This window comes from Equus przewalskii, chromosome 8 (genome assembly GCF_037783145.1).
Source record: "Equus przewalskii isolate Varuska chromosome 8, EquPr2, whole genome shotgun sequence".
NCBI classification, from domain to species: Eukaryota; Metazoa; Chordata; class Mammalia; order Perissodactyla; family Equidae; genus Equus; species Equus przewalskii.
In genome coordinates, this window is record NC_091838.1 from 21,888,505 (window position 1) to 21,901,522 (window position 13,018).

The following is a 13,018-nucleotide window of genomic DNA, read 5'->3' on the forward strand; positions in this document are numbered from 1 at the left end:
TTAGTTGTCTTAGTTCGTTCAGGCTGCTATCACAAAATAACACAGACTGAGTAGCTAATAAACTACAGAACTGTATTTCTCACAGTTCTGGAGGCTGGAAGGTACAAGATCAAGGTGCCAGCAGGGTCAGGTGAGGGCCCTCTTCCTGGTTCATAGCCGATGCCTTCTTGCTGTGTCCTTACATGGTGGAAAGGACTAGGGATCGCTGTGAAGTTTCTTTTATAAGGGCACTAATCCTATTTATGAGGGCTCTACCCTCATGGCTTAAGCATCTCCCAAAGGCCCCACCTCCCAATACAACCGTCTTTCTGGGTTAAGATTTCAACATGAATTTTGGAGGGGACAGAAACATTCAGGTATACATATATATACATATATATATATGTATGGCCATATATATAGTTACATATTGAAAATTTAATAACATTTTGTCATATGAAAGTTGTGTAATTTTTATTAACTCCTCCTTTCTTACAGTGTAGCTCCAATATAAAAATAAATCCTGATTCAAAGGTGAGGAAAGAAGATCAAAATTGAATATTCCATGTTTACTCCAGGAAAGACAGAGTCAAATGAGAGCACACTTCCGGATTAGAGGCAGGTGAATTGTGCATAGACAGGGTGTTTCCACCGATCTGAAAGTTACAGAGGCTGAAGGAAGTACTGATGGTTGAGAAGGGGTTCTGGGTTACAAGACTGAAATCTGTCTATAAATTGAACCCCCACTCTCTCATTTCCCTCTGTTTTTCGTGCACAGTTTCATGTTCACATGTAAGCACAGAAGGGTCTTCCAAAGTCCTACCTAAAAAAGCTATCTAGTAGTCTGTATTTTCAGTGTGATGATCCACTCCATTAATGGGAATAATTTGGAATAGAATTTGTTTCCTCTGTCCAGTACGGCTGGGACACAGAAATCTCACAATTTGAAGATTCTGAGTTACATGAAATTGTGAAACAGATGAACAAAATTTGCAAATTGACTCTTTAGAACTCTAATATCTTTCCAAACCATATACTAGAAGATACATTTATATCAATATTACCTTTTATTTTATGTATTAACGAAGTATCGTCAATAAGCACAGTAGTTTTGGGATACCACAGAACCAGTTTGATGCCCCCTCCTCAATCACTGACCACAGGACCTTGGACAAGATTTTATTTTATGCCCCAGTGTCTTCATATGTAAATTGGAGGTAATAATGCCTTTGTTGCATTACTCTTGAAAAGGTTAGGCAAGATAACTCCTCAAAGAAAGATGCCAGGCACATAGTATACACCCAGTAAATGATAGCGATGATTTTTTTTTTATTATCATTGGCTTTAAAATTATTTACAGCCAAGCCTTACAACACAGTTTTCTACTTATTGGGATTAGTTTAGCTGATTAATTAAAAGCTGTTGTGTATCCCAAGGATTTTAATTGTTCATGTTTCACCATCTGCAAGACTTCCTGATTATCTTTGCTACTAAGTAATAATTATGCATTGCAAATATTTGCTTGAATTTTATATAAGTCAATTTTAAATGAAAGAGCTATTTACATTAATCAACTTAAATAAAGTGCACCATTTCCCTGTAGCTTTCTTGCAATCAATTTTACTTTTAGTCAAAAGCGACTAGCTAATACTGTACTAATTGCTTTAAACCATTATGAAATGACTATCAATTTTGAACCAACAGAATGACAGGATTTTCCAATCTGAGAAGGAATACCTTCTACTTCTAGATGATGCTTCTTTTAGGCTGACTATGTAAGTTTCATGATATATCTGGAAATAGTTCTCTAATTATTAAAACTAGTTTTTAATAATCTATGTTTGATTGCTATTATTTTATTTGTTGAGAAGAGATCAAAGTTGCCAGTGGAGGTAAATCCCCGGACTCTGTCATCTCAGGACCTAGCAGCAGCATCTACCCCACTGCTCAAATCGAAACCCTAAGCTCCATCCTTATTTCTTCCTTTTCTTCACATGCCACTTCCTCTCCTCCTGCAAGAGCTATTGTCTAGGCATTTCCAATCTCCACTGCTACCACCCAAGTCCGAGCCACCATCTTCTCTCCTGAAGTCTAGTGGAATAGCCTATAAAGTGGTTTATTTTCTTCTACACTTATTCTCCTGCAATCCATTCTCCAAACAGCTCCAGACTTGCCTAAATGTAGATTAGGCCACGCTCCTGGTTGAAACACAGTAACATCTTTCCAGTGTCTTATAATCTAACTCAAATCCTGTACCATGTCTTCTTTAACCTCTACGTACTTCTCTGACTTCATCTTTCATCACTCTCTCCCTTATTCCCTAAGCTCTAGCCATTTGAATCTTTCTGTTTCCTCTGGAATATTCTTAGCCCGACTCTAAATGACTTAATTTGTGTATCAGCTCAAATGCCACTTCCTAAGAGACGTCTTCTCTGGCTACTCTGGTAAGTACTGACTAAAACAATTTGATCATTCATAATCAAGTCCTTTTTTGAGTAGATATTTAGAAGAAGTCAAGGGCTAAAGTTCTTCTCTCCCACAAACTTGCTACCAGAAATCAAGCAAGTTTCAGTACAAACTCTGCCAAATACATATCAATATTTCTTAGCAAACAGTGTAAAACTAGTCACAAAACTTGTTTTGCAAGCTCAATGAAGTCTCAGCTCTCTGTCCTTTTGAGCATCTGACAAGCTGCTTCTGACAATATTCTAGTAGCAAGATGTAGCCATACTTTGAGTCGGAGTTAGGCAACAGAATCTGCAAGTTTCTGAACAAAGGGCTGGAGGGAACCCAAACTCTAGAGCCCCATTCCAGAGTGTGTAGGGCCCAGTGGGCTCACCAGATTTATATGCTCTGTGCATGCAAAGCAGCCAGGAGTGCCTGAAGAATACTTCTAGCCGATTCACATAACTCGAGAACCCTTCATTTAACCAACAAAACAACATTTCTAATATCAAGTATGCAATAAAACACTTTCTGGTGATCAGATAAAAGATGCTGAAAGCTTTTTGCAGCTGTCTCTGACAGGTAGGTTTGTTTAAGAGTCTTTCAAATGTGAACTAACCACCTGATTAGGATACTAGAAGTGTGAACCCATCACGACAGACCCACCACTAACCCCTTCCCCCCCAGCATATATAGTAAAGCTAACACGCATGCATAGCACATTGTTTACGTGCTATACTATCTTAAAGTAAATTATAGAGAGCATAACACACCCTAAGCCACTCCCTCACAGCACAGTTTTATTTCCTTCAGATGACTTTTGAGTCTCTACAATTAGCTTGCTTAGTTTTGCTTACCTAGATATAAATATCTCATAAACCAGTAATTATGCAATTTACATTGGGAGCCTCTCATGTCCAAGGCGTGTTGCTAAGTTCTCCTGGTAAAAAAAAAGCAAAAAAAAATTTGTTTTTGTATGCTAGGAAAAACTTACTAGGAGAAATAAGAAAAATAAATAGAAAGTAAGCAACAGTAGGAAATAGCAGATATAAAGTGCTAAGCGGTATCTGACATTATCCATTTGGAGTCAACCATCCCTTCATCCTCATCAGCAGGGTCAGAGGCTTCATGCTTCTCAGCGTTAGCCAAATTCTCTGATTGCCAGGACCCATTCTGTTACTTTGCTCCTCAAATTAAAATTAAACTCTTTTACAATTTTTATTTTTTTTTATTTTTATTTTTTAAAATCAAACCTCTCTTTTTTTTTTTTTTTTTAAGATTTTATTTTTCCTTTTTCTCCCCAAAGCCCCCCAGTACATAGTTGTATATTCTTCGTTGTGGGTCCTAGTTGTGGCATGTGGGACGCTGCCTCAGCGTGGTTTGATGAGCAGTGCCATGTCCGCGCCCAGGATTCGAACCAACGAAACACTGGGCCGCCTGCAGCGGAGCGCGCGAACTTAACCACTCGGCCACGGGGCCAGCCCCACTTTTACAATTTTTAAATTATGTGATAGATGAAATGAAATGACTTAAGTTTACCCTTAATAATCTTCCATTCATTGTTTCCCTCTCTCTGAATATTACCACAATTTTACTTGTCACCTGGGCTGAAAACCTGAGTGTTCCCTTTGGGATTTTCCTTTCCATTGCTTTCTTCTCTAGTTAGTGACCAAGTTCTCCTGATGGGATCCCTCTCGCATATGTCTCTTTAGTTTCATTTTCCTCACGCTCTTCTAGCTCAGGCTTCATTATCTTTCACCTGCCTGCACGGCTGTCCTCCCAACTCTAAGTCGTCTGAACTCAAGCCCACAACTGCGACCTCATTCAACTTCCTTAAGCACATTTCTGCTTATGTTACTCCCTTGATGAAGAGCATTCACTTGGTCTCTACCTTTACTAAATTAAACACTGTTAACATTTAGAAAATTTCAACACTTCAGACCAATCCCTATGTTCAGATTTCCAGAACAACCCATCCCCTGAAGGTTCTACATAATTAAATTTGTAAGGAATTGTGTTAATAAGTTTCCACAAAAATAAACATTTATATAAAAGCTAAAAATTCAGACAGTCATAAGCCCGTTATTTTCACATTTCATCCAATATTTGGCCCGGGGATGTGTCTGACTGCTTGGTACAGAGAATATAATTTTTAAAAGATCACTTTGAATCTACATTGTTTGACAGGCTGTAGAAAAATGAATGTGAGTAACCTTGTCTTTACTAGTAATACTCGAGTGATAGAAATTGAGGAAGCATTTTAGAATCTCCAGGAACCATATTTTAAGTGTAGAATTCCAACAACTTTAATAAAAACACGTGGTATTGTTTAGTTTTGAATACCACGAAGGTAAAAAATAGACCCATGTTTTCAAAAATTCATTAGATTCTTGTGAATTCTTTTGGATAAACTGGTCTCTAATTTCTGCTTTCCAGCCACTCATTGCAATGAGGAGGCTATACTGACTGAGAGAGCGAGAGAGAGGGTAGTTCTTTATCACAAACAGGCAATTAGGTTTTAAAAATATGTATGTACCTAAGAAATGTTAAGAGCAAGAATGGAGTCAAGATGGATCACGTGTCCAGATCTAACCTCATGTATTCTCTCTGTCAATCCGGCTCTTTCTGCGAGCTGCTCTCTGCATGTAGACTCCTCTGCAGTCCTAGGGCACGTGGGCTGAGCGGCGCTCCTGTCTCCTTCACCTGCCTTCACAGTCACTTGCCAAGGATCAGTAATGTTTTTGGGATCTATCCTCTGATTTCCATTACCACTGATACCTCATAATGTTTCCTTAAGCCAGTATTTCCCAAAGTATTTCCTTTGAAAACATTGTTTAGGAATGCAGTATTTTCTTTTCAATCAAAAAGTATTTTTTAAAATTTCATTTTGAAATAATTTCAGATTTACAGAAAATTTGAAAAAATAGTTCAAAGAATTCCTGTATATCTTTCATCAGGATTCCTCAAATGTTAGCATCTCACATCCCACACTACAATTATAAAAACCAGGAAATTAACCTTGGTACAATCCTATTATGTAATCTACAGACTATTCAGTTTTCAACAACTGTTGCACAAATGTCTGTTTTTTTTGTCCAATATCACGTTTCATTTAGTTGTCATGTTTCCTCAGTCTCCTTTAATCCATGAGTCCCTCAGTCCTTGACTTCCATGAGTTTTTTTTTTTTTTATTAGTGGGTTTTCTCAGAAGCTTGAATATGCTAATTTACATAGTGAGTCTCAAAGGAGTGGATATAACACGACATCAGTCAAACTTAGGTCACTGTGGAATCCTTCTTGAGGTTCAGTTTGTAGGATAGGTATTCCAAGGACACTCTGGGGCATATGGGCCCAGCTTGTCACAAGAAAAACCTGCTATGTGTTCCTGCTTATCTGATCCATCCTGCACACGCCTATCAGAACGGCTTCCTGAATTCCGAGTTGTGTGTATATCATTTATCTGCTTACAAGCCACAAATAGTTCTTTATTCCGCTTAGGATAAAAGCCCAAAGCCTTAAATCGGCATTTGAGCCCTTCCATCAACCTTTCTTTCCAACTTAAGCCACTACTTCTGTGCATATACTTTTTGCTCAAGCCAAAGAGAACTACTCCCTATTCTCTTGATTTCTTATTTTTTTTTTTCTCTGCTTATGCTGCTTCTTCGGTATGGAAAACATGTGAGATGTAACCAAGGGTTCTTTTTGTTGCAAGATCCAACTGCAGCCAGAGGAATCTGAACCTCGGTTTTCCTTGAGCCCGCCCTCGGCCAGCTGTAACAAGAATCAGCCAAAACCCATGCCTGGAACTCTCTTTGGCTGAGGGAATTCTGTATCCGGGGACTGTGAACTCTAGAAGGAGTTTCTCTGCCCTTTTGTTGGGACAATCAACCTGCTGCTTGTTTTTGCTCTTCTAAATGCTTCCTTCTTTGCACTTTGTGACATACATAAAAACAATATCCCAAGAGGTAATTGCTTTAACTTTCAGAATTCTTGATTCTCACTGTGGTGGCTTGAATGGAAGCTTCTGCAACCACACTGGTAACTCACCTGGGAGGTCCTTGAAATATTAAAGTTTGGTTCTTAAAAAAAAGTTTACTTCCTAGAGTGAATTCTTTAGACTAAGGTTAAATATCACAGCTTCCCCGAATGCTACTTCCTCCTGTGAACCCTGGTGGCACTTGGAAACTTAATTATGGAACTCTCATTTTCTGTCCTGTTATGGCACTTTGATTGCCTGCCTCATCTCCCCCAGAAGATGGGAAGATGAGGTCCTCCATGAGGAGGACCATGTCAAATTCAACTTGTTTGTTTGGTTTATTCCATCCTCTCATCCCCAAGGCTTTGAGGAGAGTAGGGGCTTACTGAGGGTTTTTCTGAATGAATAGTAAACTGACTGTTTTCAGTTGGAAAGAATACAAAAAGTGACATAACAAGATTTTCTTTACGGAATTTATACAAAATTTTGTCTTTTAAAGTGAGAGTGTAAATGTTTTTGAATTAATTCTTGTTATTATGAAAGCTACTTTTTTCTAACCTAATAATTATTCCTACCTAGGGCTAAAATGAAATGTCTGCCAACGTCTGAATTACACTAAATTACACTAAATAAAGCATCAATAAAATTAACTTTCTTGCTTCTAATATCTCCATAAACCTACAGTCACAATATTTGTCTTGATTAATTATTAAACATACTCAGATTTTCTATATTAATGGGTTTTGGTGCTAGATACGATTTCGAATTAAGCTTTGCCTTTCTCTGATGAAACTGTATTTAAATCTACCAAATGTCATAACTCACTTCTGCATTTAATAATCAATGTTTAGCAGATTATTTGAAACAAGCAGGGCAGTAATAATTTATGAAGATCTGCAAAATGTCTGAGATAATCATGAGCCTCTGGGCCTTGGGAGACGGGATTCTGTCCTTTGGAAATGGTATGGGTTTGTGGTTTGAAACATAAATGTCTGTGATAACTAATTAACATATAGAATAAGATCCAATCATACACATATTATTAAGGAGAATGTTATGGCATGTCAGGAATACGAACTTTAAATTTTCACACGTTTTGAGCTCTTAAAACCCCTCAATGCTGTGTACAAGTGATAGCTATTAGCATTAGATTTATGTACGACTGAACATCTACATAAGAGCTGAGCATCACTATCTTTAACCTAGATTTTTCCAAAGCATGGATATAGATTTAGACAAAACAAACGTTGGATTGCCTACATTCTACTTAGGGTTTTATCAGTGAGCAGGTGACGGCAATATATATTTGAACTGTAGTTCTGAACATTTTGCTAAATCTTGTACATGTATTTATAGCAGACAAAAGTACTAAAAGTAAATGTATGATAGAATATTTTTTGGCCATAGAAAAGAATGAAGTTCTGATACATGCTACATGGGTAAACCTTGAAAACAGGCTAAGTGAAAGAAGCCAGACACAGAAAACCACCTACTATATGATTTCATTTATATGAAATCTCCAGAATAGGCAAATTTATAGGGACAGAAAGTAGATTAATAGCTGTTTAGGGTTGGGGAGGATGAGGGGTTAGGGAATGACAGCTAAAAGGGTGCAGGTTTTCTTTTAAATTTATTTTTTATCTTTTAATGTTTTTCAGTTTTATTTAGATACAATTCACATATAACATCATGTAAGTTTAAGGTGCACAATGTGTTGATTTGATACATTTATATAGAAAACATAAAAAAGAACCAAACAGAAATTTTGGAGCTGAAGAATACAATGACTAAACTGAAGAACTCAATAGAGACCTTTAACATCAGACTTGAACAAGCACAGGAAAGACAGACCAATTGAAATTATCCAGTCAGAAGAGCAAAAAGGAAAAAGGATGAAAAGGAATGAAGAAATTCTTTGGGAATTATGGGATACCATCAAAAGAAATAATGGATGCATCATTGAAGTCTCAGAAGGAGAAGAGAGGGAGAAAGGGGTAGAGAGCTTATTTAAAGAAATGTACAGGTTTCTTTTTGAGGTGATGAATATGCTCTAAAATTGACTGTGGTGATGGTTGCACATATCTATGAATTGAAAACTATCGAATTGTACACATTAAATGGTTGAATTGTATGATACGTGAATATTGTATCTCAATATGTTAAAAAATGTATGCGCAATTCAAAGACAGAGAAAGTATACTGCATAGACATGAATATTGCAAAGAAATGACTTAAAATCAGTTTACCAAACAGTTTTACCGACCAGGTAGATTCTGGTTCCTAAACACGAATGTCTCTGCTAAAATCTTTTCAGTATTGTTGACATGACAATTCTCCCACCACAACCGCAAAGCTCTTTCAAGTATTTTGATGGTCCAATAAATGGTTCTTATATGGAAATTTAATGAAAACTGTTGATTCAGTTTTCTGAGGATGGAATTGAATATAGAGACCAGAGGCAGTGTATAGGAATTAACTGATCTAAATACTTAATACTTCAGGTAGCACTTAGAATGTACTTGAAATTTGGTACGGGCAGAAATCATCTATTTCATATAAAAATGGATTCTCTGGGGAAGGGTGATTCTGGGGAGCATTCAGGGCAGGAGATGTTGACTGTGGTTTCTTTCCTCTTACTATCACCTACAAAGCCCCAGCAAGCAAGCAAGAAAACAAGGAGTCTGATATATCTAGCATTTTACAAGTTTTGATATCCTCCATTTTTGAGCAACAAAAAGGTGGGTGGGAGATGTTTTCAAGGGTGGAAGGAAACATTTTGAACTATTCGCTCCGTGAATCTTTTAACTATCAGATAATTATTAATTGATTTCCATTACTTTCAGATAGCTGAGCTGCCAAGTAAACCCGACCGACACAGTAGGAGATCCACAGCCTTACAGCTCTGACCTCAGCAAAGGGCTGTAAGGATATTGGAGGTTCTCTTTCCAATGTCATAAAGAAGCTCAGCAAAGCATTAAGAACATGGATTCTGATGTCCAACTGTCCGGGTTTGAGGTCCAGCTTCAGTCACTCACAAGCTGTGTGACCTTTGGTAAGTTACTTAACTCCTCTGTGTGTCTCAGTTTTCACAATCGTAAAATGAGTAAAATAATATCTACTTCTTGAGTAATTTTGAGGATGAAATGAGTTTATATTTGCAAAGCACTCAGAGTAGTTTCATGCACATACCAAGAGTTTGTTCAATAAGTGCTAATGTTAACACAGAAATAAAACAAAAAACACCTTGTAGCTATATTTACATTTTTGGAGGGGTATAATTGACATCAATTGGAACTTATTTCCAAAGCTTACCTTTTGACTTACATTCTTACACTATGTGAGTATATGTTACTGAATTAGCAATAGCATTATCTACTCCTGTCACTGTGTCGTTTGCTGTAAGCAGATGGAACGAATATCTATACAGCCTTTTAAGGATAAGCAATCCACAGGATACCTTGTGGTTTACTGTTACCTTTCCCTCTTCTCTGTTGAGTTTTAATTTATCTTCAAGCTGAATGTGTCTGATAGGAAGGACAGAGAACAGTGATGAATGCTGACATGACTAGATAGATGCCATGCAAGGAATACGGGGATGATGGAAAACCAATTCTCAGAGCTCTGACCTCCAGCTCTGACCATGGTGACAACCTCCAAAGACATTAAAGAATGAGACTTGTCACCTCTCAGATGTGGAGGAGAATATCTTGACAGTGAGGATTCAAGACAATGTATAGGTGAAATTAGCTCCAAGGAGAGGTAGATAAGGTAAGTTTTAAAGATCTCGTCCAGGTTTAGAGATTAGGATTTGTCTACTAGCTATAAAAATGAGTTCCTTTAAAATATATATATCTTGTTTAATAGTTAACATAAGCATATAGATCTGTTTATCAGAAAATAAGTAATATTGAAAATTAAAAAGGGCCTTAAATTGCATATTTGTATTATTGACCTTTGACTTCAGACCTAGGCAGTCCACTGAAATAGAATAACTAGCTATAGTTAAGATTTAACAATGTCTCCAAATGATCAAATAAATATTACGAGATATAGGAATGTTTAATAATCTAAGGAAAACAATCATAAAATTTCTTCCACTCTTCTACACAAATCATGTGATGATTAATCAGTATTATTGAAAATGTGATACAATATTTAAAAACATTTTTGGGAAAGCATATACATAATTCTATATCTTTTTTTGTCTCTTTCTTCTCTTCTTTGACTGCTTATTTAAATCATAAATACCATTTCATGTTATATATATGGCCTTAAAATTAACATGGTTATTGCTACCTATCTAGTAATCAGTTTGATATACAGAAAATGTTATACTATGTCTTTCATAGTATATGTTTAGATCTACACAGGTTTGCTATTATAAATAACTGTGAAAGAAACATCATGCAGTAGCCTTTTGTTTCTGTTGAATCATTTTCTTGGGAGAAATTCCATGAAGTGGAGTTACAGGGCCAAAAGTTATGGACATGTTCATAAAGATTGTCTTTATAAGTAAGTACGGAACAATTTTTCAATGCTATGTGTTATTATTTTTTAAAGGTGTTAAATTAGTGAAAATAATTTTTCAAATTTACTTTGCACATTTCAAGTTACTATGAAGGATAATCATATTTTATACCTTTGTTTACAATTTGGATTTTCTGTCATATGATTACCTTTGTTCATATTCTTCGTTGATTTGATTATTAAAATTTCATATTATTATTTATTTAAATTATTTCATCATATTATTGATAATGACCTTTTGCCAGTCATATGTGATACAAATATAAATTTTCATTACTTATTTATTTTAGTTTTGTAAGATTTCATATTCAGATGTTTGGGAATTAAATGAGTAAAATATAGCACTGTAAAGTGATATTAAATGGTAATAGAGATTCCTTCAACCAGAAATATTTTATTCATATTCTCCAGTAGAAAAAGAAAGTGTAACATTTTGGGTTGTAGTATTTAATGTCATATACATGTTTCCTCCTTAAATCTGTAGTGTTACATTTGCAGAGTGAGAAACTGATTTGAAAATATGTACAGTTCAGTGTGGAATTTGGACACAGTTCTAAATTTTCACCAGAAACTGTTTTGGTACTCCCCTTAATGAGAGCAAAGCAATGAAGGTAGGCCAAACTAGTGAAGTCACGCTCATGATGAAGAACACGTGGATGTGGAAGGACAAATTCAAAGGTCGAGTTACGGTCTTGGAGCAGATTGACTTTCCTCTTCCCTGCACCTGGGGACCCTCACCAATCCAGTCAAATAGCATTCGCATCAGAAATAATTTGGAAGAATGTTTTCTGCATGGGTTCCCTTTACCAAATGGTATGAAACAAAATGAAACAAAATCAAAACATAGCCTCATTAAATTACATCCCATGTTTAAAAATTATGTACTTTGCATTTTGTAAATCTAAAATCCAGAAAATTTATGTGACAATTTACTTAACAACTGAATGAGTGGCCACTTGGAGCTAGGTACAGCCTGAGGCATTAGGGATACGGGGTAAATAAGGAGTCAAAGCCACAGCCCTCAGGAGCTCACTACTGGCCTTTAACTGGCTGCCTCAGTCCTTGTATCACTGAAGCAATTCTGAGGTTTTTCATGCAAATATGAAAAGTGAGCCAAATGCTCTTGAGAGGCAGAGATAGGAAAGAATTCTAGGAAGCCAGAATGTGGAAAATAGACACATGTTAAATAAAAGTTCCATCTTCAGAATAGGGATTTATGATTGTGCGTCCTATGAACATCATATAAATGACACATTTCATGCAGGTACTGGGTGTCAGGTGTGGGATTAAAGAACTAAGAGTTCAACAGATAGAATAGCACCAGGAGGGAGCACTTTGGTTTTTGAAGAAGAGGGACAGGCAAAGAGCAACTGCAGTAATAACATCAGTACTAACAATACAAAGCTCATATTTATTGAGTGCTTCTGTGCCAAGCACTCTGCAGAACGTTTTGCCCACACTCTCGTCATTTCTCAGATGAAGGAAATTTTCACTCCGGCTCCTGCATTTTGTCTGCACTCACTGCTGCCAGTTTTTGATCAATAGAATCTGCCTTTTGCATTTACCCACTTCAGACTTTGGAACCTCTTGTTTGTTGGTCATCGACTCATTTAACAAATTCTAGGTGCCATCACTCTGCTAGTCAGTGGGACAACAGAAATGAACAAGTGAAAAAGGGTCACAATTCTGGCCTGCAAGGAGCTTTCATAAAATAGAGCAGAGACTCAATAATTATGGGACAGTGTGCTCACGTGGCAGGTTGTCTAGTGCAGCCTGGGGGTGAGTGAGCTGGGAAGGTCTAGGAAATGCTCTCAGTGACACAACACTGTGTATAATAGTCACATAATTATAATACATAACTGACGTTATATTATACTATGTATTATATATTATGTGAGGTATATACGTATGTTACATATATTGTTATGTATATATATGTTATGTACATCCAAAATCATTATATTTGGATGAAGTTGACAGTCCAAATGTCCATAAATAGGGAGCCATCAAATAAACAAGGCAACACTGATGGGCTAATATAAAAATAACTACAAAATATATAATAGGTAAAAAAAAAGAAAAGCCTCAGAA

General features: G+C 36.5%; 1 protein-coding gene across 3 annotated transcripts in view; it reads right to left on the reverse strand.

The window, feature by feature from the left end:
• NKAIN3 (sodium/potassium transporting ATPase interacting 3) overlaps nt 1-13,018 on the reverse strand; it is a 611,399-nt gene that overhangs the window by 126,908 nt on the left and 471,473 nt on the right. The window contains exon 5 of one of the 3 annotated variants that reach the window (XM_070630513.1): nt 1,975-3,364. The exons of the other annotated variants lie outside the window; for them this stretch is intronic. Coding sequence (XP_070486614.1) covers nt 3,320-3,364 — 45 coding nt within the window. The 3' untranslated portion in view covers nt 1,975-3,319. Of the gene's footprint in view, nt 1-1,974; nt 3,365-13,018 lie in introns of those variants that run through there. 3 annotated transcript variants of the gene reach the window in all.